Genomic DNA, 27,111 nt, shown 5'->3' with positions numbered 1-27,111 from the left:
GTGGAGTCAGAATATGTTTTCCTCTAAATTCCAGGAACATAAAATAAAAGTGGCCTAAAATTGTAATTCGGTACAGTTTTTGAATAAATGTACCTCTTAAAAGTAAAATTGGAAGAAAGGCTCATACAACGTCTCTTTGTCTGCAGGGCCTGTTCAGTTTGCACCTCGAAGACCAACATTAAGCAGTTCACTCAAACTTTTATTTTTGCGTATAGAAGCGATTACTTTTCTGCTTCGCTGCTTCCGGTCCCCGCAGCGTAACATGTTCCTGCAACGTCTACTCCGGACGCTGCTGCTGCGTCTGCGCAGACACGGAACATGAAGGGGGAGGGAGCGGACATGGTTCATATTCCTGCTATTACAGGAGGAGAAAGGAGTTTGCTCCTCGGCTGAACAACAACTTCACAGGTAAAGTAACATACAGAAAACACACATAACGAACACACGGTTTCCACGAGTTCCTGTTATGATTGCTTGTGTTGACATAGTTGTCGGTGAAGTTGAATCATACTTTTGAACTTTCCTTATCATTAGGAAACTTTCCTCTTAACTTTTAGAGGCTGCACAGCTGTGCGGTGTTATTTCAATAAGTCTGTTCAAATCGAGTCATGGCAAAGTTTATTTCTGACCCAAACTTTTAGTTTGGCGACTTCACTGACCAACAGCTGTTATAAACAACAGGATGTTCTCTCTGTACAGAAAACGCCTGCTTTCAAAGCAACAGGAAATATCTGGTCGTATCTCTTCTCTGTGGTTATATTGGTTGTTACTCAGACATTTTGAAGTCAGAGATGAATCAGCTGATTTTAACATCTTCTTGCTCTGTCTGTTTGAGGAAAGGTGGGGCGATCTTAGCCTGCGAGACTCCACTCAAACTTCGCCACACAGTCTCGGTGCTGTTAATCCTCAGTCACAGTCAGGCTTCAGCTTGTCAAATGTCCGCATTTTGAAATACTAGAAACCACAGGTGTAATTAGGATGCAACCATGGCTTTCAGAATATATGATAACATTACTGCTGAACACAAAGACAAACTGTAAACCGAGGAGTGTAAATAAGTACTCAAGTAATTTAGTAAGTATTAGAATGCAGTACCTGTGCTTTACTCAAGTGCTGCTACGTTCCACTTTGTACTTCGAGGTACCTTTATATTGTAGGGTAAGATGGGGGGAGATGTTCACACTACGTGAGACCACCAAATATCATATTGTTATGACATTTGTTTTATCTTGCAAGTATCTGTTGTTGAGCTCTGCACAAAATATGACTTTTAGGTAAACTCTTCTAATTTGTCCTGTTTGGTTTTTAGGGATCTGTGAACATAGAAAGCTCCATCCCCAATACAGTTAGGAGTTTTAATGTGGAGAGTTTAGCAGTTGTTAGGAACAAAATATTAAATGGCCTCATTTGTTTATATGATAGGTGGAAATGGCACTGGAGGCATTTAGTCAAGAATTTTAAATGTAATCTGATGGGACAGGTCCCGATCCCAGATAAAAATGGAAGGGTTGTGGCAGGAAGGGCAAAAACTCATGCCGTGGCGACCCCTGAAGGAACAAGCCGAAAGCCGTTTGATCTGTAATCTGATACTTTTTAAATGTACAACATGCATGTAATATTCTATTTTACACATGACATTTTGATCTTTGAAAGAGATTTTAACACATTTTAGACTACTGAAGAACGTTGCAGCATGCTCCGATTTCTGTGAGCCTACGGCCATAAGCCATAGCTTCAATTTAAGAGACACTAGAACATGAAGGTCCATCAAAAGAACGAGCAATATAATATTGGCGTATATAATGAGAGCATTATGTGTACATTTGTAAATATCAAATTAAAAAGACAAACCACATAAGAAGTGATACAAACAAAATAATCATGGGTCATTTCCATATCACAGATTTAATAAAAATATAGAAACTCAGGAACATCTGTGACAAGAAACCCCAGATGGCATCTTGCCCGATTAGTAGGTCAAACTTTTATTTATTTTTACAACTAGATTATTTTACCAATTTCTAACCCCCAAACTATGTTTCTTTATGCATCGTCATTTTGTTATGAACTGTGTTCTTAAGGGCGAGGTCTTCCCCTTTCTTACCCTGCCTATACCTGTCTACAGTTAGTAATTTGAAGAACTTATACCAAACTTGTGCACACTTTATACAGAATTAGGGTTTTAATGTTTCGCATAATATATTGTAGTACAGTATTGTGGTACTGTATCAGTTTACAGTGTGCAGTATAGTTCGTTAAAGAGTTAAGTACATCTGCCACTACACGGGCAGAATGTAGGTTTTCCCACAAAGCAAAGACAGTTGGATTTTAAACTTCCATGTATCCAAATCTTTACCATCTTTTGGTTTAATCTTTAGTTTAGCAAACTAAACTTGATTATTGTAAATTGTTAAGTAATAAAAGATTACTTAAGTTAAGAGCTAAGTAATAAATAAATTCATAAAAGTCAAATGTAAAATTTTAATGGTCCCACGTTCTCCAGTGTAATCTTTTCAGTCTTTTATAATTGTAAATAAAATATTTTACTTTTTTCTCAGTGGTTGACCAAATAAAGGAATTTAACGATGCCATACTTTTTCTTTCTCACTTAGGAAACAGCTTTCTTTCATCATATAGTACTGTAGGTATAATGCTGTCAATCTCTGCAGATAAACTGCTGGTTCCAATCCAGTGATGTCTTCTTCTCCGTGGTGGGACCTGCTGGTCTCAAACCACTCCTCTCCCTCCGGCCTCCAGGACAACGGTTCCTGCTTCAGCTCCACAGAAAGCACCGTACTTAAAGGAATCAAGTTTGGAGGAGTGCCCATGGTGCTAATGATCGATTTCATTGTGTTTCTGGTATGTGTCGGTCTCTCTGCTTCAGATGTAGCTGGGAAGAAGTTAGAGAAGAGTTGAAATCTTGTGAGCCCATTAGGGATTTTGGTCTGAGTCAAAATCTGAGTGCTTTAATATCTTTTTTTACTGAGTCCTACAAATCTCTATCAATCTGCTGTAATTTTAATGGATATGCATTTATTAAAATATGCTCAGTCTATGCCCACATTAATCCTCAAAATCTCCTTGGGATGTTTTCAGACCCCAGCGATCACTAAATATTTCGTTGTGTTTTTTTTTTTTTAAATAAGTAACTCTTTAATATTTTCTTTATTGTTACAAATAAATATATCTTTCATATAAACAAAAGTCCAGTGAATATTTTTCCATTATACGATGATAATAGTATTAATATTAATAATTATAAGAAGAGGCCCCAACAACTGATGAAATCCTCTTGCCACCCACAGGTGTTGGTGACCGTCTTCTCTTGTATCAGGAGGAAGTTCTGGGACTATGGACGTCTAGCACTGGTTGCAGACAATGAAGGGTCAGTTCACTTTCTAAAGCGTAATAGACAAACTGATTAGTGTAACGTCAACTTGGAGCCTCTGGTAGATCTTTATTTGTCCATTTGATTCTATGACACAAAATTTTGTGTTTCAGATCAGCATATCGTCGACTTACATCATCATCCAAGATGGATGAGCAAGAGTATGAACTGGTGTGTAAACGAAACCATTTGTCATTTTATTTCACCATAAGGATTATTAATAAAGCAGAAAGAATGCCTGTAGTAAGTAATTTATAGATTGGAAGATTTTGCAGCACCACTAACGCAATATGTTAATATTTAAATTACATGCACTTTGTGATTATGTTAGCCAGGTCAAGGTCAGTTTGGTAGTAAGGTAGTAAGTAGCTAAGTATACTCACTGGAGTACTGTACTGTACTAGGCTACATTTACTTTCACTCCACTCCATTTTAGAGAACAATATTGTACTGTATCCGCTATATTTTATTAGTTGCTAGTTATTTTTTGCAGATGTAGATTCTTCAAATAGAATCTGAGTGGTCCATGTTTAAAGGCTCCATAATGGAAGTGGACGCTCTGAGTTGTAGGCAGAAGGTACTTGCTGATTGTCGTGGTGGCAAGCTGAGGACTTGCTGGTGGACATCAGGCTGAAGAAAGTGACCTTTGGAGCATAGTTGGCTCAGGGGTCTCCCGAATCAACAGACAGGAACTGGCAGGCCAGAAGGGCTGCAAACACAAAAACTCTGGATTTCTGGGCTTAACTGGGGGGAGGAGAGTGTCCAGTTTCGGGACCTCAGAATTTCTTCTCTGATGTGGTTCTGTTTGCTTCATCAGACCATGACCTCCAGCATGCGCTGGGACGGTTTACAGCTTTTAAGTCTGAGACCATGGTTCTCACCCATGGGTTGGGAATGAGTCACTACCCCAAGTTTGAGTTGGCATTTAGTAAGAATGCCTCCCGTTGGAGGTGGTAGGCTGGTAGGAGACCCGTGGTATAGCCAGAACATGTTGGAGGGATCATAAATCTCATCTGGCCTGGGAACGCCTCGGAATCCCCTCAGATGAGCTGGAGATCTTGCTGGGGAGAAGAATGTCTGGAAAGCTTTGCTAAACCTGCTCCCACCACGACCCGACTTAGGATAAGCAGAAGATAATGGATGGATGGATGAAGTTTTCTTCACCATAATTTTTACATTTTAGAGTTAATCTTAACTAGAATTTGAAATTCAGTACAATTTAAACTACTTTTTTTCTTAGTTGAGTAGACATGTAATTTTGTATTTCAGCTTGAGTAAGTAATATGAAGTAGAACTTTTTTTTTTGAGTATTGACTTTGTGTACTTTTACTGTCTCTACCTATTATTGTGTAAATGTGGTTTAGGTCCTAAGATGCTTTTGGGAGCCTATGAAGAACTTTATTGTATGTTAGTGTAATGAAAATATTTCTCTTTCTTCTTAGGGATGCTGCTCTTGGCTGCCATACATCCTCAGAATGGAGTGAGTGACTCTGCAGTGTGTTTTTTATTTTGCGGCTCATTGTTTCTCAATGTATGGTTCAACCAAATCTGTTTTAATAAGGCATTTATACAAGTCACTTGTTGCTTTTTGTCATTAGTGTGTTTCAACTGTGTTTCAGTAAGGAAAAGATTAAAGCCAGATGTGGCATGGATGCTGTCCATTACCTGTCCTTTCAGCGTCATCTACTCGTCTTACTCACGGTCATAACCATCACCTCCCTGTCAATCATATTGCCTGTCAACCTGACAGGAAACCTACTAAGTAGGTTTGACATTGCACTCGGTCCCTGTAACAATCCAGCATTACAAAGGTTCAAACTTTTAACAACAGCCAGTGTCTGTTAACTGACAGACTGGCATATTTTTTACAGATGTTTAATGTGCTGATTATGGTTTCAGGCTGTATTTAGTGTGCATTTTATAAAGGCTTCAAATGTGAATCATTTGATCCACTAAAAATTATTGTGGTGAACTGTCCACTTTATAATTAGTGACTTTGCTTTTTTCCTGTAGGTGATTATAACTTATTTTATATTTCTGTTCATGCTCTTGTCTTTACTTATTTACTATACATACTCTTACTCATGCTTGTTTTTCTTTGTTTCAGGTAATGAGCCAGAGAATTTTGGAAGGACAACTATTGGGAATCTCCCCGAGAAGTGAGTACTTTTTAAGACTATTCAATAGAAAATATCTTGACATATACAGTAGTTTGTATTCATCCTTGCGGTTTGTTTATAACAAAAGGTGTATTGGTATCTGTCACTCTCTAGTGACAAGTTGCTATGGCTGCACACAGTATTAGCAGTTCTGTACTTGGGCCTGACAATTGGTCTGCTGCGGCATCACACATCACAAATGAAAGGCATGCGCGAAGAGACAGTGAGTGTGTTTTTTTTTTTTTTTTTTTTTTTTTTTTTTCGTCCTTACAGCTTATCCCGTAAATTACATTGACATGTAAACATTGTCTTTTTCTATTTTATTTTTTAATTAGATTGCATTGTTGTCTATGAATAAACATATAATGGAAAACTTACCACATTAATGTGTGGTTAATCACATTAATTAGATGCTGAGTGTCACCCAACTGTGCTTGCATGTGACTTAAAGTCATTCTAACTTTAAATTTGTAGTCCAGAAACACCTTGTTTGTGTGTTCAGTCCCTAAAACTGCAACAGAAGAAGATGTAAAGACACATTTCAAGTGAGTAGACTGGATTGTGTAAAGCAGAAATTTAGTTGTGATGCATTGCACTTGCATGATGCCATAAATAGCAGCCAACTTCTCCGTTCCCCATTGTCGGTGCTGTTTTTATATAGTGAGGCTTACCCTACCTGCCGAGTGTGCGCTGTGACCCTGGGCTATGACGTGGCCAAGCTCATGCACTTAGATAATGAAAGGTAAGAAATCAGAAGTAAGTGCAAATAAAAAATCATGTGACTTTTGCCCACTGTTACAGTGTGTACAAGTCAGAAAGTAAGTAGGCTATGAAGCCATTTCTTACAGAGTATTGCTTACAGAGCTGCCACTTGCACACAGTGTACTGTTGATATTTTTGTATTTGCTTTGTGCTTCACAGTACAGGTCATTATTCTTTTTTGCATTTAAGTTTCATTGCCAATCTTAACATTTGCAAAAACAAACTTGTGGGGCATTCCTAGTCTCTGAAGTATGTATTTTCAAAAGTTTAGGGTTGGACTTGTACTAACCTAAACCAACTTTTATTCTTCTTTTTTGTTTTTGTCTTTTGTTTTTTGTTTTTCTTCAGGAAGCGAGCTGGTAAAAACCTGCACTACTATGAGTGTGTATTGGAGAAAACAGGGAAACGTGAGTTGATTAACCCCCGCGTGTGTGGCCACCTCTGTTGCTGTGCCAATTCTGCAAAGGTAAGATCGACCTGATAAGATGGAGTTGATAAAACTAATATCTTTTATGTTATGATAAAGTGTTTTGTTTAGATTACAATCTGTATACTGTAGTTTTATACAGCTGCAAAGCTCTGAATCTTGTGATGAAATTAAAAGTTTGTATTAGGGTTCATTTGCAGGTGCAGTAAGAGAAGCAAGCATGTAAACAGTTTCACACTAGGATATAAACTGAAGTTTTGCGTTTCTTCAGGTTGATGCCATAGAGTATTATAGTGCTAAAGAAAAAGACCTGCTGGATGAGGTGAGGAAGCAGGCAGAACTGGCACCACACCAACACCTGGGGATTGCTTTTGTCACCTTGCAAACCAAGGCTATGGCCAAGTAGTGAGTACTGGTACTATGTAATAAAACACCTAAGACAGGATAATGCAGTCCAGGCCTTCTGCAAAGTAACCACCATTACCTTTTTACAATCGTGAATTTTATATTATAGAGGCATTGATCCTCTATAGTAATTTCATTCACTGCCACTCTTTTTATTTTTTAAATATTTTTTTTTAATAGAACAATGCGCTGTTAGTAACATGACTGTAATGAAAAGTGGTGATTGGTGATACACTGGTTGCTGTGAATAATATTTTGTTTTTCTCCATGATAGGTAGTCTCCTACCCTGGAAACAGAAATATGATATAGGCTGACAGTGCCGGTCTTATGGCTTGGTCAGGACAGCAATTGCTGAATGTTTAGAAAAAAACAAACGTTTTTACAGGAAGTCGTAAAAACTTTTTTTATGTCAGCATAAGTAACTGGATACTGCGTTACACTAATAGCTGTTATTTACCCATTACAGCATTCTGAAAGACTTTAATGCCCTGGAGTGTGGTGGCAGAAGCTGCTGTTGTGGGAGGGAACCCCAGCCTTCATCTAACAGTGGGACACTGAATGTTAACAAGTGGAGGGTCAGCTTTGCACCCCATCCCAGAAATGTGTACTGGTAAGATCTGAGACACCAACTGGTTCTGTGGTTTCACACAGATTCCGCTAAACCTTTCTCTTTAAAAATGATTTTCTTTTTTTTGGTCTTATGGAATGCTTAACATTGGGAAACATGCCACTACATCGAAGACCAGCTGGAGTAATTTAGATATTATTTTGGATACATTTACCATATTCTGGCTATGATGGTACCATAACAAAAATCTAGTGGTATTGTGACATTGACTTTAATTACCCAAAGTAAGATATGGTATTCGATGAGATCATAACTCAGTATTCAGCAAACTCAACAACCAGTTTGAACACTGCTTAGTGGCACTGTGATGTTCTTGTAGCTTCCTTAAATGTTGTATGTTATTCTGTCCAAAATATTTAAACTATAGTGAGGTACCATTTTACTAACTTCCCATTGTACAGGGCCCATCTTTCAGTGCGGGGATTTCCCTGGTTTCTCCGCTGTGTCATGATCAACTTCTTCCTTTTCCTGCTGCTCACTTTCCTCACAACTCCCACCATCATCATCAACACCATAGACAAGTTCAACGTGACCAAGCCCATCTACTATCTCAATGTGAGCCTTGAACATGCAGACACACTTTTAACTTATCACAATTTAGTTTTCAATGCTGTGACTTTTTTCACTCCAGAGCCCCATAATCAGTCAGTTCTTCCCAACTCTCTTACTGTGGTCCTTCTCTGCATTGCTGCCTACCATAGTGTACTATTCTACACTAGCAGAGGCACACTGGAGCAGGTATTACACATACACACAAACCCTATGTTAGTGCATATTGGTTTCTTAATGTGGAGATAAATGTTTTGATCCAGTGTTTTCTGTATCTTAGATCCAGTGAGCAGCTTAGCATGTTACGTAAACTCTACTTCTTCCTTCTCTTCATGGTTCTTATCTTGCCCTCATTAGGACTCACCAGGTAACTTCTGTCTATTTGAAAAAGCCACAGGTTGCCTAACATCTACGTTAGTTTGTATTTTGCAGTGTTACAGTCATTTTGCATTCATTCTCTGTTCATTATAACTTAGAAGTGAGGACCCCAAACACTATAAAAATGAGGATGCATATTGTAGGATTTAACTGATAGTTTGTTCTGTTCTATATTAAATCACAGGAAACCTGACTCAAGTTTTGCAATTCTTTCTGTTTAGTCTTGCAGTGTTTTTCCGCTGGCTTTTTGATAAAACATTTTTCTCAGATGGGAAACTGAGGTTTGAGTAAGTACTCCCTTTTCTTTTCTTCTTGCTTTAATTTTTAAGAAATGTTTCTATAGTGTTCTCAGGTTGACAGTACATTTTATGGATGGAGAAATATCAGATTTTCAAGCTGTGTCAGGTTCACTGTCGGCTCCGGTTATAAAGGTTCAGCTGTATTTAAGTTGGAATACATAAAAAAAATCCCCCAGCTACTATGATTCACCCACTGCTGTTGTAGTTAGATGTGACAATGTTGTTTTGGAAACCAGCTTTATATTCACTCTGTAAACCGTGTTCTACACTGTCATTGACACTAATTCTTCTAAACTTTTGAGTTTGCTTAATATTTTGTTTAATGTACTTTATTTTATTTTATTTTATTTTTTTTACTGTTTCATCAGTGTTTATCATTGCTTTCTGTTATTGTTCTTCTTCATGAAACCAGGTGTGTGTTCTTACCTGACCAAGGAGCATTTTTTGTCAACTACGTGATCACAGCAGGACTGGTGGGCTCTGGGATGGAGTTGCTGCGGTTGCCTGGGTTACTGCTTTACACCATTCGTATGGTGTTTGCAGTCTCTGCTGCTGACAGGAAATATGTTAAACAGGTTTGTAATGTTATGGAGACATATAAACGAAATGTTTCATCAGGTGTTCCAGTTATTGTAGGATATGTAAACACGTCTAAATAGGCCTGTAAAAAGATGGACAATGTATATAGAAGTATAAATGCTCCAAGGCCAATTAATGATCTGTCCAGTGTTTTTTTTTTCCGTGACAAATTAAACACAATGAGTAAAAATATTAGTTTACAGATTCTTTATCCTTGACCTCATCTCAACATTTAATAGCCAACTGGCTTTTTCTTTTTTTCTGTTTACAGAACCAGGCCTACGAGTTTGAATATGGAGCCATGTATGGCTGGACCCTCTGTGTGTTTACTGTCATTATGGCTTACAGCATAATCTGTCCTATTATTGTGCCTTTTGGTGAGTAGTTAGAAAGTAGTCGGTCAGCCTTTGAACTCATGCTTGCCTCATCTTTTTATTCTCAGTTATCATTCTTACTTTTCATTTGCATCCTTGGTTGGCTTTTCAATGGCTGTGTTGTGTGTCTTACTCTGGCAGGGCTTGTGTACATGCTGCTGAAGCACATGGTGGACAAACACAACCTGTACTTTGCCTACCTGCCTGCTCACCTAGACCACCAGGTCCACCTGGCAGCTGTCAATCAAGCTCTGGCTGCACCGATTATCTGCCTAATATGGCTTTACTTCTTCTCTGTCCTCAGAACAGGTAGGAAAAATGCCTCTGGCTATCCTCAAAACTGTTACACTGAAAAAAGTAAATGTAACATAGTTAAATCTGTTCCATTAACAATAAAAGCTTTTGTTTGCACCTTTACATGAACATTGCAAACTGTGACTGAGGTTCCTGTGGCAAATAGTGACCTCTGGTCAGTGTTGGTATAAGAGCGAATTTGAATGTAAAGTGTCAGGGCTACGGCGTTAGTTATATTTGTGATGTCGCTTTTTATCCTACGCAGACTTATTGGAAATTATACGTAATATAAAAAGAATGTGTAGAAATAATACGTTTTTATAGGTTAGATAATTGGCACAATTTAAGTCAAGTAAAAAAGAAAGACTATATTGACTAACTGCAAAATTAAGTTGACTAAATAGAAAAGATTAGGCAGTTTATACAAAGAATAGCATTTCTTGATCTACATAATTAAAAATTTTCCTTAATGTCATTAAATAGATCAAGTAGGGCATTTTCATCCATGTACTAAATCGGACCTTAAACTCTGTAACAGCAATTTACTACTCCTGCTTTGATATTCAAATGTGGTTAAAAATCTGCAAAGACCTCTGCCTCAAAGGCAATATGTGCATTTCTGAATATTCCATACATACTTCATTATTTTACAGTATTTTATATGCATATCAATATTGCAGAAGTGTTAATATCTCAAAGTTCCCAACTATGATGAACCTAATATACATAATGACTATATAATTACTGTGTGTGTGTGTGTAGGGGTTAAATAGGTACTTAATAAATAGGTAAAAACAAATCTTATTTGAACGTTTTAGGTTTCTGGACTCCCACATCTCTTTTCACCCTGGTTGTCTTGTGTATTACTATCTTCATCTGCATCAGCTACACCTGCTTCGGAAATTTCAAGTACCTCAGTCCACACAACTATGAGGTGAGCTTTTGCTCTTGTGTGAATTCTCTATGTCATACATATCTTTGTCATCCTCCACACTGAGCTCTCATATTGTTTGGGTACTTTTGCAGATGAAGGAGGAAGATGATGATACAGCACAGGAAGTGGAAGACAACGTCTTGGTATGACTTTTATTCGGTAACTAATTAGACAGCATAAATAAAAATCTGATCTGATTTCAGGAAAACTTAAATTTCCTCTTTTATTAATTTGTGTTATCACCTTGTTCATTAATTTAATTGTGACAACAGCAAAATAGCTCAGCAAATTAGGTAATTATATACTGATTAAGAAACAAATTCCTCATTGATCTTAATGCATTGATTATGTATTGATCTTTGCTTTTTCTCTAATTACAGCAGGCTATGATCATATCAGATGCATTATAGTTTCTTTAATATATTTTGTGGAGCTTAATCTTTTTCTTATTTTCGTCATTCATTTGTATCAAAGTCATATTATTACATACAATTTTGCATCAGACACACCAAAACGAAAAAACCTAACATAAAGAAATATTAAGAAACACCTTTATTTTTTTGACATACATCTCTCTCTTTATTACTGTAAAATGCAGGTCTACCTTCCCAGAGTGCTTAATCCTAAATCACCTGCCAGAGCCACACAGGAGCCTCTTCAGCAGTCTTATGGTGCGACAAAGGACGGTGCAGCTTACAGCTGAGGAAGACCTGTCAAATGGGTGAATTACTCTAAACTCTAAAAAGTCAAAATCTTGGAGTAAGGATTCAATGTGGCCACTGGTTGCAGATGTACCTCCTTAACTCTGATTTTGATATTGATGTAAGAGTTCAAATTTAAGGCCACCTTACTGGTCGGTCAGACAGAGATTGTTCCAATAAGAGTAGATCTCCAGATTTCACCAAAGACTAACACTAGTTCAGCTTTCTTACTTTGTACCCTTGGAAACATCAGTTTAAAGTACCAGCGACATGCAGTTTATTAAATTTAAACTGTATTATGCAGGAGAGAAAACACACACACACACACACACACACACACACACACACACACACACACACACACACAGACACAGCCTTAAGAAACTTGCCATCTTTTCATTTAATCCCCTCTGTTATAAATCACATGTTTAATGTTTCTGAATGAGACCTTTTTGAAAAGGACCTATTCAACAAGTAATGTTTAGTTAAAATCTGCCATTTTATTAAAGCCATGATGTTTGTAGTAAACATGTTAAATTTCACTTTTTGCACATACTGAAGCTAAAAATTAAATTAAAGTAAAGCTTTTTTTTTCTTCTGAGCAAGATCAAACCAGCCCTGCTAATGCCAAAGACTTGTTATGCAGTTTTTGTCCTATTTACATTTCAGCGAAGGGAGTTTTAAAATATTAACAAATTTTAATGCTGCACTTTTTATAAGAGAAGCTTTGTTTTTTCTGATGTAATCAGCACTAAAAGATGAAAATATCTATTGGTATTGCAGGAGCAACCAAAACTTAATTTTGTTTAATCCATGTATTATAATGATTAGACTTATTTTAGTTATTTTAAAAGTAAAATGAAAATTAATGATGCTGTAGAAATAATGTTGTATTTAATTAATAAGTAATAATTAATGTTTTTACTTTTATTAAATGGACTTTGTTACATTTTTCCAGCTTCTTTAAATGTAAATTTAACAAGGTATTGAATCCTAAAAGTAAACATGTCTGTGTTCCAGTGTTGACAATTAGTGTTGAATGAAATGAAATGCTGTCAGAGGAACAGAGCCTTAGATTTGTATAGGGTGACATACATGTCTACACAATTTTACTTACAGTTTTTGTAAATACAAAATACATTGCTATGACTGTGTCCTGTCATTGGGGAGCAGTGTTGAGCTGCCGTGGGAAAGTTTAACCTCCGAAAAATAAAGCAGTGAAAGAGGACATATGCACAGTGTTGCATTGAGGGTTTATAACTTATTCCGACAGTGGTTTGGGTCAAGTTACTGAGCAACAATTCCAGTAGCTCCACCTCCTCACCTGACTTGCACACAGAGTAAATACATAAATGTGAGAATATATGAAAGAATTTTTAAACTCAGTTTTACTCCTCACCAGACATTACTAATAACTGCACATTTAGTCAGATTTCAGCTTAAAGGTGCTTCATAACACAAAAGCTCTTTAGAGCAATATACATTTGGTGTACAAACGTTACTGACTTTGGTTTACTGCTAATGTCAGACAAAGATTATGTATTATGAAACATTCTCTCACTTGTTTAGTCTTTCTCAAGTATGATTTTGTTGGGTGCATGATTAAGCCATAAAGACATTTTTCTCAGGGCTTGGTGATCTGCATTTTGCTTAAAGTATACTGTAACAAACTGTATAGTCTGGTTTTCTGATGAAAATATTTCTAATTACATAAATGTAAACTGAATGACTCCCATGCAAAGAGTCTTGGAGACAGATTAAACAGACATAGCTCCACAAAGTCACATGAGAAAGCTGTGCAGGGTCAGGATGTGGGGGCACTAATAACTTGCAGATTTTCTCATATGGCCCCAAGGATGCGTTGAGAAACAGATGAGAGTTTGATATTAGACACCTGATATACTGTGCTGTCCATGGGTTGTGTCTGTTTAATGTGTGTTTAATGTATCCTCTCTGCTGGAGAGGTATGTCTTTGCTGGTTCAGTGGAGCAGAATTAAAGTGGATGTTAAGGCTGCAGGAGCCTGGGAAGCAGTTAAATCCAACGCCTTCAGCCAGAACTACAGTATATACAACTTACTAAAACCACACACCAGACTTTGACCCAGTGTCGAACAAACCAGATTCACTGGCTCAGTTTCTGCACACAGATTCTGGCTCTTAGTAATGGGTGTGTGACTGTATGATCTAAAGTTTAATCCAATTACATGCAAACTGGGAGCAGTTTGAGGCATCTCATATTAAACAACCTACTTAACCCTTCACATTATTTAGATTTGGTGTTGTGCAAAGGAGCATTGCATTTACAAACTAGCTACTATTACTTATAGTTGACAGTTAGAAAAATCAGTTTTACATTGTTATATAAACACACAGCATGCAAGTGTTTTTGAAAATGATCCTTTACATTTTTTTACAATGTCCTTAAGAGAAAAGCTTCATCTCGACCCACGTAAATATTGACCTATAATTCTCTATATATGTTAAAGTGTATGTTTTCCTGTAAACAAATTTCCTAGTTTTGTAGATGTTTGTCTGCTTTGCATCAATGTTGTGAGTCATGAGACTATTTCTAATCTAATCTAAAAGGCAGAAAGGGCCGACACTCAATCAGGAACAAGAAAAAACTTTGCAATTTGAGGTACATAGCTAAAACATAGCGATTATAATAATTAATGGTTTTGTGCAGTTTGTTGGCAGCCCAGGTTAAACTAACAGATGCAACACGTCCTTCTATAAATAACAATATTTACGAAATGTTAATCCAAGACCTCTGTGACTGTGTATTGTGTACGTGTGCAACCCCCTGAACCTCATGCCCTCAATGCATTCTTGGTATTGTTTTCATCTGGGCTTTTGTGTACCACAGACACCATTATTTAGTCGCTTCACTCCCTTTCTCTTAGTATTCACTTAATTCTGCACGCCAATCCCAGGCCACTGAACTTAAGAAAGAGCCGCTGTGTTGTGTGGGTGTGCTTGTATGTGTGTGTATAAAATTGGAATTAAAGCCATTTAGATTTCTGAGGTTTAGGGGTCAGGTTTTCTTCATGTCACCGCCAAGATCGATGGATGTGACCTCTGACTGCTCCAATTTGTATATAAACATGGCGTTGGCCAATCACGGCATCGCATGGGATCGTGCCAACCAATGAGAGGGTCTGGCAGCATCGTGTTCAGTGGTACTCCCATCTTTTGTCTGTCAGGATTATTGCCCAGGCAACGCTGGTCGCCTGGGAGGTGAGTTTCCCAGAGCAGCAAAACCAGCACTGAAGCAGGCTGCTTGTTTCAAAGTATTACTTCCTTCCCCACCAATTGGGAAACAGAGCTAGAGTGGTGTTGATGTGTGTGTCACTCTATGGCTTCCAACTTCAAAACTTCCATCTAGACTGCCAACTCTAATGAGGTGCCATCCTGAGCAACAAGCTCAAAGTTTGTTTGTCTGTGTGAGTGAGTGGGAGGATTGGTGAGGGGCTGTCCTTGTGTTTTCTCTTCTGTGTGGGGTACTCTGCGGAGAAGTCACCCCACTCTCCCTCCCTTTCCTGTTGGTGGACTACATTAGCCAGCAGGGCAGAGGGCCAGGCAGCTGAAATCACCACTGCTGGACAAGCATGTGATTTTAGACCGAGGGCCTTTTGTGTGGACATGGGAACAGGCAAACATAGGAATCAATAGAAATAGAGAATTATTAAAACTTCCTGTCTCTTAAGAAAAGCCTCCCACAATATGTTCTGAAAGTTATGACCCTTAACATTTGTAACTCAAGCCCCATTTTAGAAACTGTTTTTTGTAATAGCAGTTCAATATATTTGCATGTTGCATAGTAGTTTTCATTGTTAGTGGTAGGGTTCGCCATTCCCATGCTGGATTCAAATTTCCTTTACATTCCTGGGGGATTAACAGGAAATACTGCATGCATCCAATTCACATGTCCCATTGCTGCTGCTGTTTAACATTAAATTGTTTGACTACAGCAGTGGCAATAAAGATCAGCATTAGCAGAAACTACAGCTCTGATATGACTGTGGCAGAATTAAGTGTAAATCAATCAGGCTCATATAAGTGTGATAAAATTGACAATAAACTACAAATATACCTATTTCATATAAATCTCTGGTGCATTTAAAGATTATCTGAATTTAGGGTGGGAATTGCAGACCGGTCTGCAATTCCAGTGAAAACCAGGTCATAGGTTGCCATGTTCAAATTTAACCCCGTGTAAGCCAAGTCTGTCCAAAAAGGTGAGAGACCAAAATAGAAGAACCAAGAACAAAATCCAACGCTAGCGAACTGTTTAAATAATTTGTTGGGCAGTAGCCAGTAATGTGTTTCCAAGTATAACTGAAGCTAACTTGACATTGCTTACACTGGCCAAGACTGCTGGATCTGAGCCAGGATAAACCAAAAAAAAAAAAGTCTGTTTAGTGCCTTTAGAACTGGATTTGCTCCATATGCTGTTAAAATGAAGTGATGATTTCAATTTTTTTTAACTTTTGCCTGAATTCATCCATCTGGTAATGTCAGTAAAGGGCAACTGAGAAAAGTTTTAAATGTAAGTTTCAGGATACAGGTGGGAAGCAGGAGGAGATACATGTTATAAGACAGATTATCATGATAGTTAAGGGGATAGTGAAGAGTTATCCAATGGATGAAGGGGAACACTGGAAATGTATCGGTCAAGATTGACAGGGCTTTAAAAAACTCTCAGCAGGAGTAGAGATATGAGAAAAGGGTTTTCTTTTTTGCCCCTGTGAAGCTTTTGCTTACTCAAGTTTGTCACCAGGTCATTACTAAATATATTTAGGCTTAACATTATCAACTTTGCCAATTCACGTCATGGACAGTTCAGACAGAGGCTTAGCACTATCAAAAATACTCTTTGCTATACTGCATCATCCTTGAAAAGCAGACAGATTTGACTGTGAAAACCTGATAAAACAGCCAATTGTGAAGTCAACACATTTACACAGCCCACACTGACACCTGTCATCTTCATCCCTTTTTCCCAGGCTAGATCATATTTCAACTATTTCAATTGTAACCAAATTACCTCTATAGCTTTAAATCTCAAACCCACACACACACATACACTGATTTTTCTGACCCTAAATCCCATTCATGAAATTCCAGTGAGACCAGAGGAAGAACCATGTGCTGTTTGTGTCACCTTGGATTATGGTCGTGGACAGACTTAACAAGTTTACATTTAAATTAATATGTGATTTTCAATGATCACCAGCACTGTTTCTGTTTACTAATATGCAAACAAATACATACTATGATTGGGTTTGTGTTAGATCTAAACTTAACTGTTACGTCTTCCAGACATTTTGGTTTAAACTGCCAGATGATTTAAGCTTCATGGGTGCTAAAATGTGAGAAAAAGAAAAATCAGTTCAGGAAAATATGTTGTGTCTTTCTCACACAGTGGATTCTATATGCTAATGAACTCATTGTACTGCCACAGGAACTTAAAGCTACATTGTTGAGCAGAGGGAAGATTAGTGTTACAAATCTGCATGTCATTGTGGCAGCAAACCAATAAGTGATAAACCTTAATAAGTGACTGCTTTACTATGATGCAGCCATTCACCAGGTTAATTCAGCATCAGTTGATCACATTTGTTAGATGCTGAGTTTGTAAGGATAAAAGGTCTGAAGAACAATTAAATGACTGTTTTCCCACTATGATGGAGTCATTTCTTTACGCTAAACCTGCAGTCATTTTCCATCCATCCATCATCATTCCCCCTTTATTCTGTGAAGAGTCATATGAGGGTGGGGCTGAAACTGATCACAGCTGTGAGAGACAGGGTGCACCTTGGATAGATAACCAGTCTACTGCAGGCCCACACATAGACAAGACATTTAGCTGTTCCCTGCCTTTGTGCCTGAACTGATTTATGCATAAATATGCACTGTCATGTCTTACTGTGACGCTGAAAATCTGCTAAGCCATCATTTACTAAATTAGTAACATCTGTTGTCTTCCTGCTGGGATAATTCAAACTATCTGCCATGACAACAAGTCCATTGTCTTAAGGCTGGTTGACATTTCTGATATTATGAAGTGTTTGGTTAAAAAAGCTGGGTATTATCTGTAGGAATAGATTTTTTTGCTCAGTTTTAATTCTGACACAAATTCCTGTTCAGTGACTGGTCATTCGAAATAAATGAATGAATTCCACTTTTTAAACTTTTAGCCATGAGACTTAGTTCTAGCTTTCTTTTGCACTCTTTCCTGTGCCTTTTTAGAGAAACAGCTCACCAAAGCCATGCACTTTGAAACTGAGTGCAGAAAAAAGGCAATGACGTTAGGACCGTCATGGCGTGGTTTGTATAAACATTACAAACAAATACGCCCAAAATGAGTAGTTACCAATACTGTTTCATTTATTTTGCCTCTGCTGTTTAGTAATGGCATCACATATTGAAAAAAAAAGACAAGAAGAAAACACGGGGTTGCTATGGCACCATGACAACAAGGTCTGTTGCCATTAGCAACTAAAGAAGCTCCAAGATAGGGGGGTCCCGGCGGCTGCTACATTAGCTAGCAAGTAGTAAAAGTCTCAAACAGGGTTGCAAAAATAACTTAATATTTACATCATACTGTAGTTAAAATACTTGAACAATGGACGCAGACTCATTATATTATTCTGTGGAACTCGTCGCCGGTAGTGGACATATTTTAAACGTCGAGCAGAGAACTGCTCTGCAGATTTCCCTGGTGATTATGAAGAAAAACTACAAGTTCAATCGAGTATTGTTTTGGGGAAAAATATTGGGGTTAAAGCGAGATTATTTTATCGCCCAGGGGAGAGGGGAAGACGAGCTTCAAGACAGAAAGAACCTGTACAGGTAAGGCAGCCTCAGGTGTGATTGGTTCATGTTGAGCTAACATTTAGCATGAAGGTAACTTACGTTGCGTCTTCCTGTGCGTCCTGTGATTTGTTATCTGCAGCTTCAACTGCACGGACTGGTTCCTGCTCCCCTCCGTCACGGACCCTGTGATCAAGGAAGTGTCCAAAGTTGTAAAGCGCCGCTTCATAGGGAACCCGTCATACGTGTATGAGCATGTGGAGATCCGAAGGAGAGGAGAGGGGGATGATGCAGAAGAGGAGGAAATTGTGGTGAGAGTGATCAGTCAGATGAAACTAGTGGCCTCAAGTGCTTCCAGATCCTACATATAAGTAGGATCTGTGAATCCACTATTAATGCATTAATTCAATTCAACATTGTATCAACATTGTAAAGCACTTTAAAAAAAGTGCAATATAAGTGCCATTTAAACATGTTCATATTCATGCAGGGAGTTTATAATATAAATCCATTCATAAGCATTAGGGAGAAAAAAAACAAAGGATGTCTGCTGGACCAAATATACACAAAAAATAATCTGAGAAAAGAATCTGAAAAACAAATAAGTCTTCCTTTGATCTAAAATATTAAAACCGAGGTCATTCTTTCTGACAGTGGTGTTTGCATAGTAATGAAATCCCAGCTAAGGAATGACTTGTACTTGGTTTCAGACCAAAGTCAATGAGGAGAGCAGGCTGGCAGTGACAGTTGATCAGATTGATGAGGAAGCATCTGTAGCACCGCGCGGTGCCTTCATCAAGAATCTGCATGGCCTTGTCCAGAAGAATCACAGCTTTGTTGGTATGTGTGTTTCTGTGTGGCAAAGTGTAGTATTTAAAAAAAGCATGTTTAAAATGTTGTATTATTGTTAATTGGAGGGGTAGACAATGACAATAATGTCATAAACACGCTAATCTTGCATTGTGAAAAACTGAACTACTTGTTTATGTGCATTTTTCCCTCAGGTCTGTCTCAATCTGAAGCAGCGAATCTTGACAATTTTCTTCACTTCAGCAAACCAAAAAATGTGAAGAAAAAATCCATACTAGAAATTGGTGAATTGACACCAGCTTTTGACTTCCTGGATGTGCTGAGTGATGACATTCCTAAAGGTGCAACTATAGTGCTAAGTCTACACTAAAACATGTCCACTGTTTTTTTTTAATGCATTTAACAAAAAATATATTGCATCATTTTCTTCGGGTATTTCAGTACATGAGAACTCCTCACAGTATATAAAACAATTGCAGCCATTTAAAATATATTTTACAGTACCACATGTTAATGAGGCCTTTAGAGTTCAAGCAGAAAGCACATTATTGACACTGAGTGTGCTCCAACGGGCATAAATATATCTTCCAGATTATAAAGTGGGATTTTACCACTAATCACTGTGGTGATTCAATTGACTGAAAATCAACGCTTCTTCCAAGTAAAACAAGTGACTCATTATAACAGTAAAATGGTCGAGTGAGCAAGGCTAAACTGATAAAACTTTCTAATGGCAAACACCCTGCCAGATGGGAAGGTTTTTCTGGGAATATGTTAACACATTTTTTGCATACAGTGGTGTGATAACCCTAGTACCCAGTATATTTTGGCTCCTAAACCTGGATTTAGGGGTTATATACTGTGATTGAAAATCACAACAGCAACCAGTATATGGGGAGAGGACCACCAGAAAGCAAAGTGATTAATGGTGTTGCCCAAATTTGTAGGAAATCAAACATTAACAATTACAACAAGCAAATAACTACATTGTTTTCGCAAGCTTTAGCTCCAAACTATTGCCAAATACTATCAAGGGCACACAAGTGTTATAGATTTTTCAACATTCCTTTGAGCGGGCCAGGTTGGAAAAATCAATCTCAGGAGGTGAACAATAAGCAAATATACTGTAAGTACTGTGAAAATAAAGTGAACGTAATTATGATTAGCTGTATCTAACAGGTCTGTGAAGATGGTTTATGTACACATAGTCCAAGCTATAGATAAGGTGAGGTCATGTTAAATGTGTCAAAGGTAAAAATCTTGAGACCAAACATGCAACAGATGTCTGATTTAAGATGGTTTCCTCATGCGTATATGTTTTTGTGTAATACAGATGTCAGCTGTGTCATCAATGGGAGAGACTTTGCAGCTGCTGCAATGCCACACTCTCTGCAGCCAATCTAACAACAAATCATATGCATTAGTTGAAAAGGGGTCATTTTTGAAACAGGACTGAGAAAACAGTGTAATTTATCTTCACTAAATGATTGGTGCTTTCCTCTGACTCTAACAGGTTCTATTTCACAGCTATAGGTGTCTGTTCTTACAGCACCAGTTATACCCTGAATACTGTTTTTCATACAAGTAACTTCCAAGTCAGTTTTACTCTTAGTTGAATTATACTTTCTTGGGTAAGTTTATAGACAAAGACACACACCTAAACTAGTGAAGCAATAATCTTTGTTTATTGGAATCATCTCATTTGTATATATGAATCAATCAAACAGTGTTTATGTTTACTTGGTAGCAAATCCAGTTCTTGTTCTCAGTTCCCTTGGTCTTGGATTCATGGTCGCACCCAAAGATATTAAGAAAATGACCAGACTCTACATATCAAAGCACAAAGGGCTGATTTGTTGGAGGGTTAATTGGCTGTCTCTACTATCTGTATAGCACAACCTTCTTGGAATGATGTCCAAAGAAAACGGTCCTCTATTTTGCCCAGATGATAATGACGATGAGCTAATGTCTTCGGTGTTTGCTTGTAGGATCATGGAGTCTCCAGTTTGAATGTGCCAGCAGAGTGTGTGTGCTCCGCAGCCTGTTGTGGCTCGGTCTGACGTTCTACCATGTGCCAATGACGCCACAGCACGGATACATTTACTTTGGTCACGGGACCAAGAATTTGGACCTCCCCTTCATGCTATGAAAACCACTCCAGTGATTCATATTTAACCTAAAATATGTTCACATATTACAAGAGTTTTTGTTTGTGGTGTTGTAACGTAAATAAACTAAAGAAGTACAGTCATCTAGTTTGTGTCCACATGCTTTTTTTCCAATTTAGTTCTCATGCACAAAAGATATACAGTAAACAATAGTTGAGAGACAGTATAAACAGACACGTTTTACTTGCACATCTGTGTTGCCTTGAGAATACACAGTCAACATACCACCTACACTGAAAGTTGTAAGTAAATTGACATCAAAGCCTTTTTTTGAGAACAAGCGCAGACAAATTAGATCGTTCTGGGTGTGACTGAGCGTGATTGATTAAAATCATGACACAGCTTTATAAACAAATGGTAGAATAAATACAGATGGATGAAGCTTTTAGGCCTTTTCCCATAGCAGTATAACGAAAGCCTGAGTGAACCGTAGATCTACTTTAAAGATGTGGAAATCCACTGTATCCCTTCATAATAGGCCCACCTACTATCCCGGAACTGCTGTACTGATTCGTCAGGCTTTCCTTCCTTCAGTGTTTTATGTAAAGGGGCTTGACGCCATAACACACATTGTCCTTGAGTGCTGGGTGGCCAACAGACATCCGCTTCTTACACCACTTCAGTCCTTTTTTATATATAGGTTTCACTGAGTCAATAGACCATCGAGTCAAGTATCTGTAAAAAATAAAAGCAGATTTGACCAAGGGCTTGGTTTGCATTGTGACCAACAGACCGGTAATGGGGAGGCATAAACGTATAAGCAGACAGAACGTGACAGTGACGTTACCTGTTGAGTTGGGGCTTAGGCCTTTTTGGGACATGGCCCTCTGGAAGTTTGGGTCTGTGGTCAGGAAGCAGACCTTGAACACAGAAGAGAAAGAAAGACACATTATGCAATTTTAACTTGACTGGTGTCAACATAAACAATATATCAGGACGTCTGATCCAAAAGGTTACAAATAAAGATGCATTTGTTGGGTTTTAAAAGAGTTTGTGGATAATCTGTTCAACAGCATGACCCAGTTGAAGTTCACTGTAAACCAGAATCATGAAAAACAAACAAATTACAATTTGTTCTCTAATCAATAATAGCAATCCAAGCAAACAGTGAAAACATAACTCCACTGTATCTCACCATCACTGGCCCAGTTCACACCTCTTCTTGCCATTTAGGAAATGTCAATGCCTACATACATAAAGTTCCTTAAAGCCTATACTATTTTTTAAATGAATAAAACTACATGCCAGGTGCCAAGATACAAAACAAGGGTCATTAGACCATAGCTGCTTTGAGGTCTTCATCCACTCTAACTACAACTCATTAACACCGACCTGCTCTGTGAGCCATCTGCACACAGATGGCTATCTTGCGATGTTCCTCTGAACAGAGACCAGTGATTCTCCTGGGCAACATCCCTCCATCTGACCTGATGAACTGACTGAGCAACAAGACATCCTGGTAGATGTTACATCAAAGAAAAGAGAACAAAACAAAGTCAGGCACTCACAACAGCTATTACACTTTCTGTGACGTCTTAAATCATTTCGTAATTACACTGACTGTGAATGTATTTACCGTGTAGTTGTATTTGTGCTGCAAGTTCCATCTGTAGATAGGACACTTGGCACTAGGATTAGGAGGCTGTGGTCCTGCTGGGACATCCAGGGTTTGCCCCTCAATCTGATAAAAGATGAATGTTACTACAGTTGGACAACAGGTTCTAGGTTACCGCTTTCCAGCTGCGTCTCTATTTAGGTGAAGAGTTGCATTTCCCACATATGTTTCACCTTGTTTGTCCAAAGGAAAACATAACATAATGGTATATTCATGGTACTGCTCTCATGGCTGCAATGATGAAATCTTAACGCTTTTTTAATGTCAGTGCTGAGTAATACTGCCAAGACATTGTACAGTGTCATTATACGAGTGCATTCCTTCAACCTGAGAGGCCCCGCTGTACAGTTACTCAGTGTTTCTCTCTCATTGCGGGTCACGAAGTTAACAAAACCCCCAACCATTCCTCTCTGCTTCAATCTAATCTGCTTCTGACAGTTCTGGTAAGAAAATTGTACAAACTTGCAAAACATGAATGAGTGTAACCTAACACTACCACTTTTAATGGATTTCATACATACAGCAAGGTTTATGGAAAGAAGGTGCTATCTGCACTGATTCTTCAGCAAGACTTCTCCAGGTTACAGTAAGTTTGCGATATATTTTCTTGTGGAAACCAAATGTCACTAAATTTGTCTCATGTCATTCACTTTCAATGCATTGAACTTTATGATGTGCCACCAATCTGTGTATTTATAATAGTTAATTAAAATTATTGATCACCAAGTAATCATCACAGAGCCAATCTGTGTTGTGATGCTTGAGTAAATCTGAGATTTCTCACAATGCAACTAAAGTTAGTAGTAGTTATTTTGCTATTAACATTAACGTGAGCATGGGACCACCTAAGAACAGAAAGCCAGGGGACACTCAGACAAAAATATTAATGTTTTTCTCTAAAACTCTAGAGAAAAACATAATAGAGAAAGAGAGGAGGGGTAAACAGGCTATGGGTCAAATGCAAGCTGCAGGGAATGCAGCAAACAGAAGTGATCAGAGAACATCTGACTACATCCATAGTAGTTAGTATAGACACCAATATAGCCTGTGGTTGTATCAGACTACACGTTACCCTAACCCTGAAGTGTTAATCCCAAAACAAAGCTTTAAAGAAATGACTGAAAAACAAAAATCACCACTTTCAGTAACTGAAAACAATACTCTGGAACAGAATGCCAGGAAAGCATTTGGAAGCTTGTCTGAGAATATCAATAAATGGGCCTCTTGTGGGAGAATTTTCATACAGTGATGTAATTGTGAATTATTTTCTTTCCAACACCAAGAAAAATAAAGTGCAGCAAGGAGTCTATGTATTCCTGAGGATTTCAAAATGTTGTTTGGACCAATTGAAGTGGTTGTAATAGTTTTATTATTTGATATTTCTGATTATTTGAATTTTAGCTTCTTATTTACCCATTTTATTTATTCATTGTTCTAACTTCTTTTCTAGTGAAGTTTTTGGTTTTATTTCACCTTTACAATAAAATTACCAACCAAAAGCCGTGCAAAACATCTATCATCCTCTTGTCGCCATGGCTGAAAACCATTCTAGTAAAAACAACATTTTGTTCCAGGCCAGTGAAAGTTTACTGGCCTCCAAAACCCCTACCCCATTCTTTTGTGTCAGTGCAATGGTTCCTTTGAAAGTGACATTTTGTCAGAGCCACCAGGAATTTGGTAAATACACCATAAGTGCATTTATTTACTGTATTCACTAACTGCCTGCATGATCCCTGCTAGTTAATAAAGTGCACCATTGTACAAAGCACCTGTACAATGCTTTGTTGTTGCTTTTTTGTTCGTTTGTTGTTGCTTTTCTTGTCGTTTTGTTGTTGCTTTTCGTTGCTCTGTTCTTTTCTCTCTCCACTTTCCACTTACCCCAACCGGTCAAGGCAGATGGCCGCCCACCCTGAGCCTGGTTCTGCTGGAGGTTTCTCCCGTTAAAGGGAGTTTTTCCTCTCCACTGTTGCCTAGGGGTTGCTCAAGGGGGATTTGTTGGGTTGCTTCTACATACTTGTGTAGTCTGGACTTTATTCTGTAAAGTGCCTTGAGATGACTTTGTTGTAAATTGGCGCTATATAAATAAAGTTGAATTGAATTGAAATGAATAGTTCAGAATTCACTATGCATCAGTCTATACCTCATGATGTACGATATATGGGAGTATATATATATATATATATATATATATATATATATATATATATATATATATGAGAGTTTTTCCAGTATCTAAAGACAGAGGGTGTTGTTACTGTTGCAGTACAAATGCAAAAGCCCACTTAGGCAACTTGGTGATTGGCTGGACTTGATACAAAGTATTATGTTATTCTTCTCTTTTCTAAAGGTCTCTCTTGCTAAATACATATTCATCTAAATGAGATTTCCTAATGACACATAGGATGATACATAAAAACAGAGCTTTTTTTTAAAATACATCACATATTCACAAATTTATAATGGGCTAATAATTTAAACTGTGTGTACTATAGTCAGATTTAACATCATGATTTTACTTACAATCGTTGTTTTGCCCTCTTGTTTTTCCACCACTGTAAAACACACATTGAAAGATGTTAGCACTTCAACAAATCAATATTAGTATTTTGCTTTACTGCCTTCCAGCCAGTACATACATATAATTTAACATGACATGCCTCCAACTGTAGCTTTATCATAACAAATAATGTTGTTTACATACAATAATGTTGAATCAAATTTTTTGGGGGGGCAAGGCTACTGTTATTACACGTTTTCTACTCAGTTATATCACGTAGACACATATATTTGTTTACTTTAAAACACAAATACATTTTGTTCAAAGGTGCAATGTCATAATATGAAGATGAATATAAAACACGAATTGCTCAACATAAATTTAGACATTTAATGATGGCTCCATTTCACTCACATTATCACAATGTATTTTCATACTGGCTACATTTCACAAAACGGCCAGGAAAGGACGCCGTCTGCAAAATCATCGCTTCTGCCATAACGCGATTTTCGTGAATGTTATTTTCATATATATCTGCGATGAAACGATGACAGCAATACTCCTTAGCACCACACGTTGCGGTCACTGTCACTGCCTTTACATTGACATGCTAACTAAGCTAACGTTAGCTCTTTTAACGTGCACTGCAATCAGAGTCTCACCTTGGCGGATCCCTCTGCTCTGAATGCTTAAAGCAGGAAGCTGGGAAACATTTATCCTGTGAAGGGAACTCAAGGCGTTTGTCACACCTAAATTTAAGCCTCTAAATAAGGTCCAAACAGACCTCGATATACCGCGAGCGGCCATGTCTGGTGCTCGACCTTCTCATCAGTGGCTTCCTGTCTGATAATCTCGCGAGAACAATAACCGCGACACCTTTGGGGAAGTGCTCTTATTACGACCCTAAAAACCGCTCACAAAACCTCCGTTGTAAACACCCATAGTCTCGAAAAATCTCAAAGCAGTTTACACAAGAATGCATATCAAATTACACTGCCACCATGTCTATGCAGTCAATGATATTTATGTGTGTTTTATAAAGTGGTTAATAAAAGTTGCATAGCCAAGAGGAAATTCCTTTTTGTGACCACATAAATATATCCATAGAGTTTATGAACTTTGATCAAAACGTTTGCTTGAAAGGACATTATTAGTCAAGATTTGATTGCATTTGAGGTCAAGCAAAATTAAACTCAAGAGGGAAAAACTATGCACAAGAAGGCATGTTGAGAAGGCTTTGAACCTCTTTCACTGACCTACAAGGGAGTGCTTAAGTGAAAATGTTGTACAGATAGAGCAAAATATTTTTTTAAATTTTATTATCTA

The 27,111-nt window shown here is 37.8% G+C and overlaps 3 protein-coding genes across 6 annotated transcripts; 2 read left to right on the top strand and 1 right to left on the bottom strand.

Annotated features, from left to right (window-relative positions):
* Positions 1 to 270: 270 nt before the first annotated feature.
* On the top strand, positions 271 to 18,977 carry tmem63a (transmembrane protein 63A). 4 transcript variants are annotated; one of them, XM_067481802.1, is made up of 24 exons: positions 271 to 408; positions 2,670 to 2,859; positions 3,306 to 3,385; positions 3,502 to 3,559; positions 4,831 to 4,868; positions 5,008 to 5,150; positions 5,496 to 5,547; positions 5,662 to 5,770; positions 6,022 to 6,092; positions 6,209 to 6,289; positions 6,658 to 6,775; positions 7,008 to 7,141; positions 7,609 to 7,752; positions 8,172 to 8,325; positions 8,402 to 8,508; positions 8,600 to 8,686; positions 8,919 to 8,984; positions 9,409 to 9,571; positions 9,847 to 9,952; positions 10,091 to 10,258; positions 11,062 to 11,177; positions 11,270 to 11,320; positions 11,776 to 11,898; positions 18,838 to 18,977. In XM_067481802.1, exons 2-23 carry the CDS (start codon positions 2,695 to 2,697, stop codon positions 11,878 to 11,880), a joined length of 2,316 nt encoding a protein of 771 aa, XP_067337903.1. In that variant the 5' UTR covers positions 271 to 408; positions 2,670 to 2,694; the 3' UTR covers positions 11,881 to 11,898; positions 18,838 to 18,977. The 4 variants fall into 4 exon arrangements, with proteins under 4 accessions (XP_067337903.1, XP_067337902.1, XP_067337905.1 ...); XM_067481803.1 differs by lacking the exon at positions 18,838 to 18,977 and adding an exon at positions 1,904 to 1,972 and having other exon boundaries at positions 366 to 408; positions 11,776 to 12,252; XM_067481801.1 differs by lacking the exon at positions 18,838 to 18,977 and having other exon boundaries at positions 11,776 to 12,252.
* rsph9 (radial spoke head component 9) lies at positions 12,987 to 21,654 on the top strand. Its single transcript, XM_067481805.1, has 5 exons — positions 12,987 to 18,734; positions 18,838 to 19,006; positions 19,406 to 19,535; positions 19,700 to 19,846; positions 21,494 to 21,654. Exons 1-5 carry the CDS (start codon positions 18,508 to 18,510, stop codon positions 21,652 to 21,654), a joined length of 834 nt encoding a protein of 277 aa, XP_067337906.1. The 5' UTR covers positions 12,987 to 18,507.
* Positions 21,172 to 26,634, bottom strand: mrps18a (mitochondrial ribosomal protein S18A). Its single transcript, XM_067481806.1, has 6 exons — positions 26,448 to 26,634; positions 25,809 to 25,840; positions 23,250 to 23,354; positions 23,006 to 23,129; positions 22,461 to 22,533; positions 21,172 to 22,348 (listed from the first exon to the last, which is right to left on the bottom strand). The coding sequence occupies exons 1-6, from the start codon at positions 26,590 to 26,592 to the stop codon at positions 22,204 to 22,206; spliced, it is 624 nt and encodes a 207-aa protein (XP_067337907.1). The 5' UTR covers positions 26,593 to 26,634; the 3' UTR covers positions 21,172 to 22,203.
* Positions 26,635 to 27,111: the final 477 nt, after the last annotated feature.

The sequence above is a fragment of the Channa argus genome, chromosome 17 (genome assembly GCF_033026475.1).
Source record: "Channa argus isolate prfri chromosome 17, Channa argus male v1.0, whole genome shotgun sequence".
Lineage (NCBI taxonomy): Eukaryota > Metazoa > Chordata > Actinopteri > Anabantiformes > Channidae > Channa > Channa argus.
This window is presented reverse-complemented; position numbering and strand designations above follow the sequence as displayed.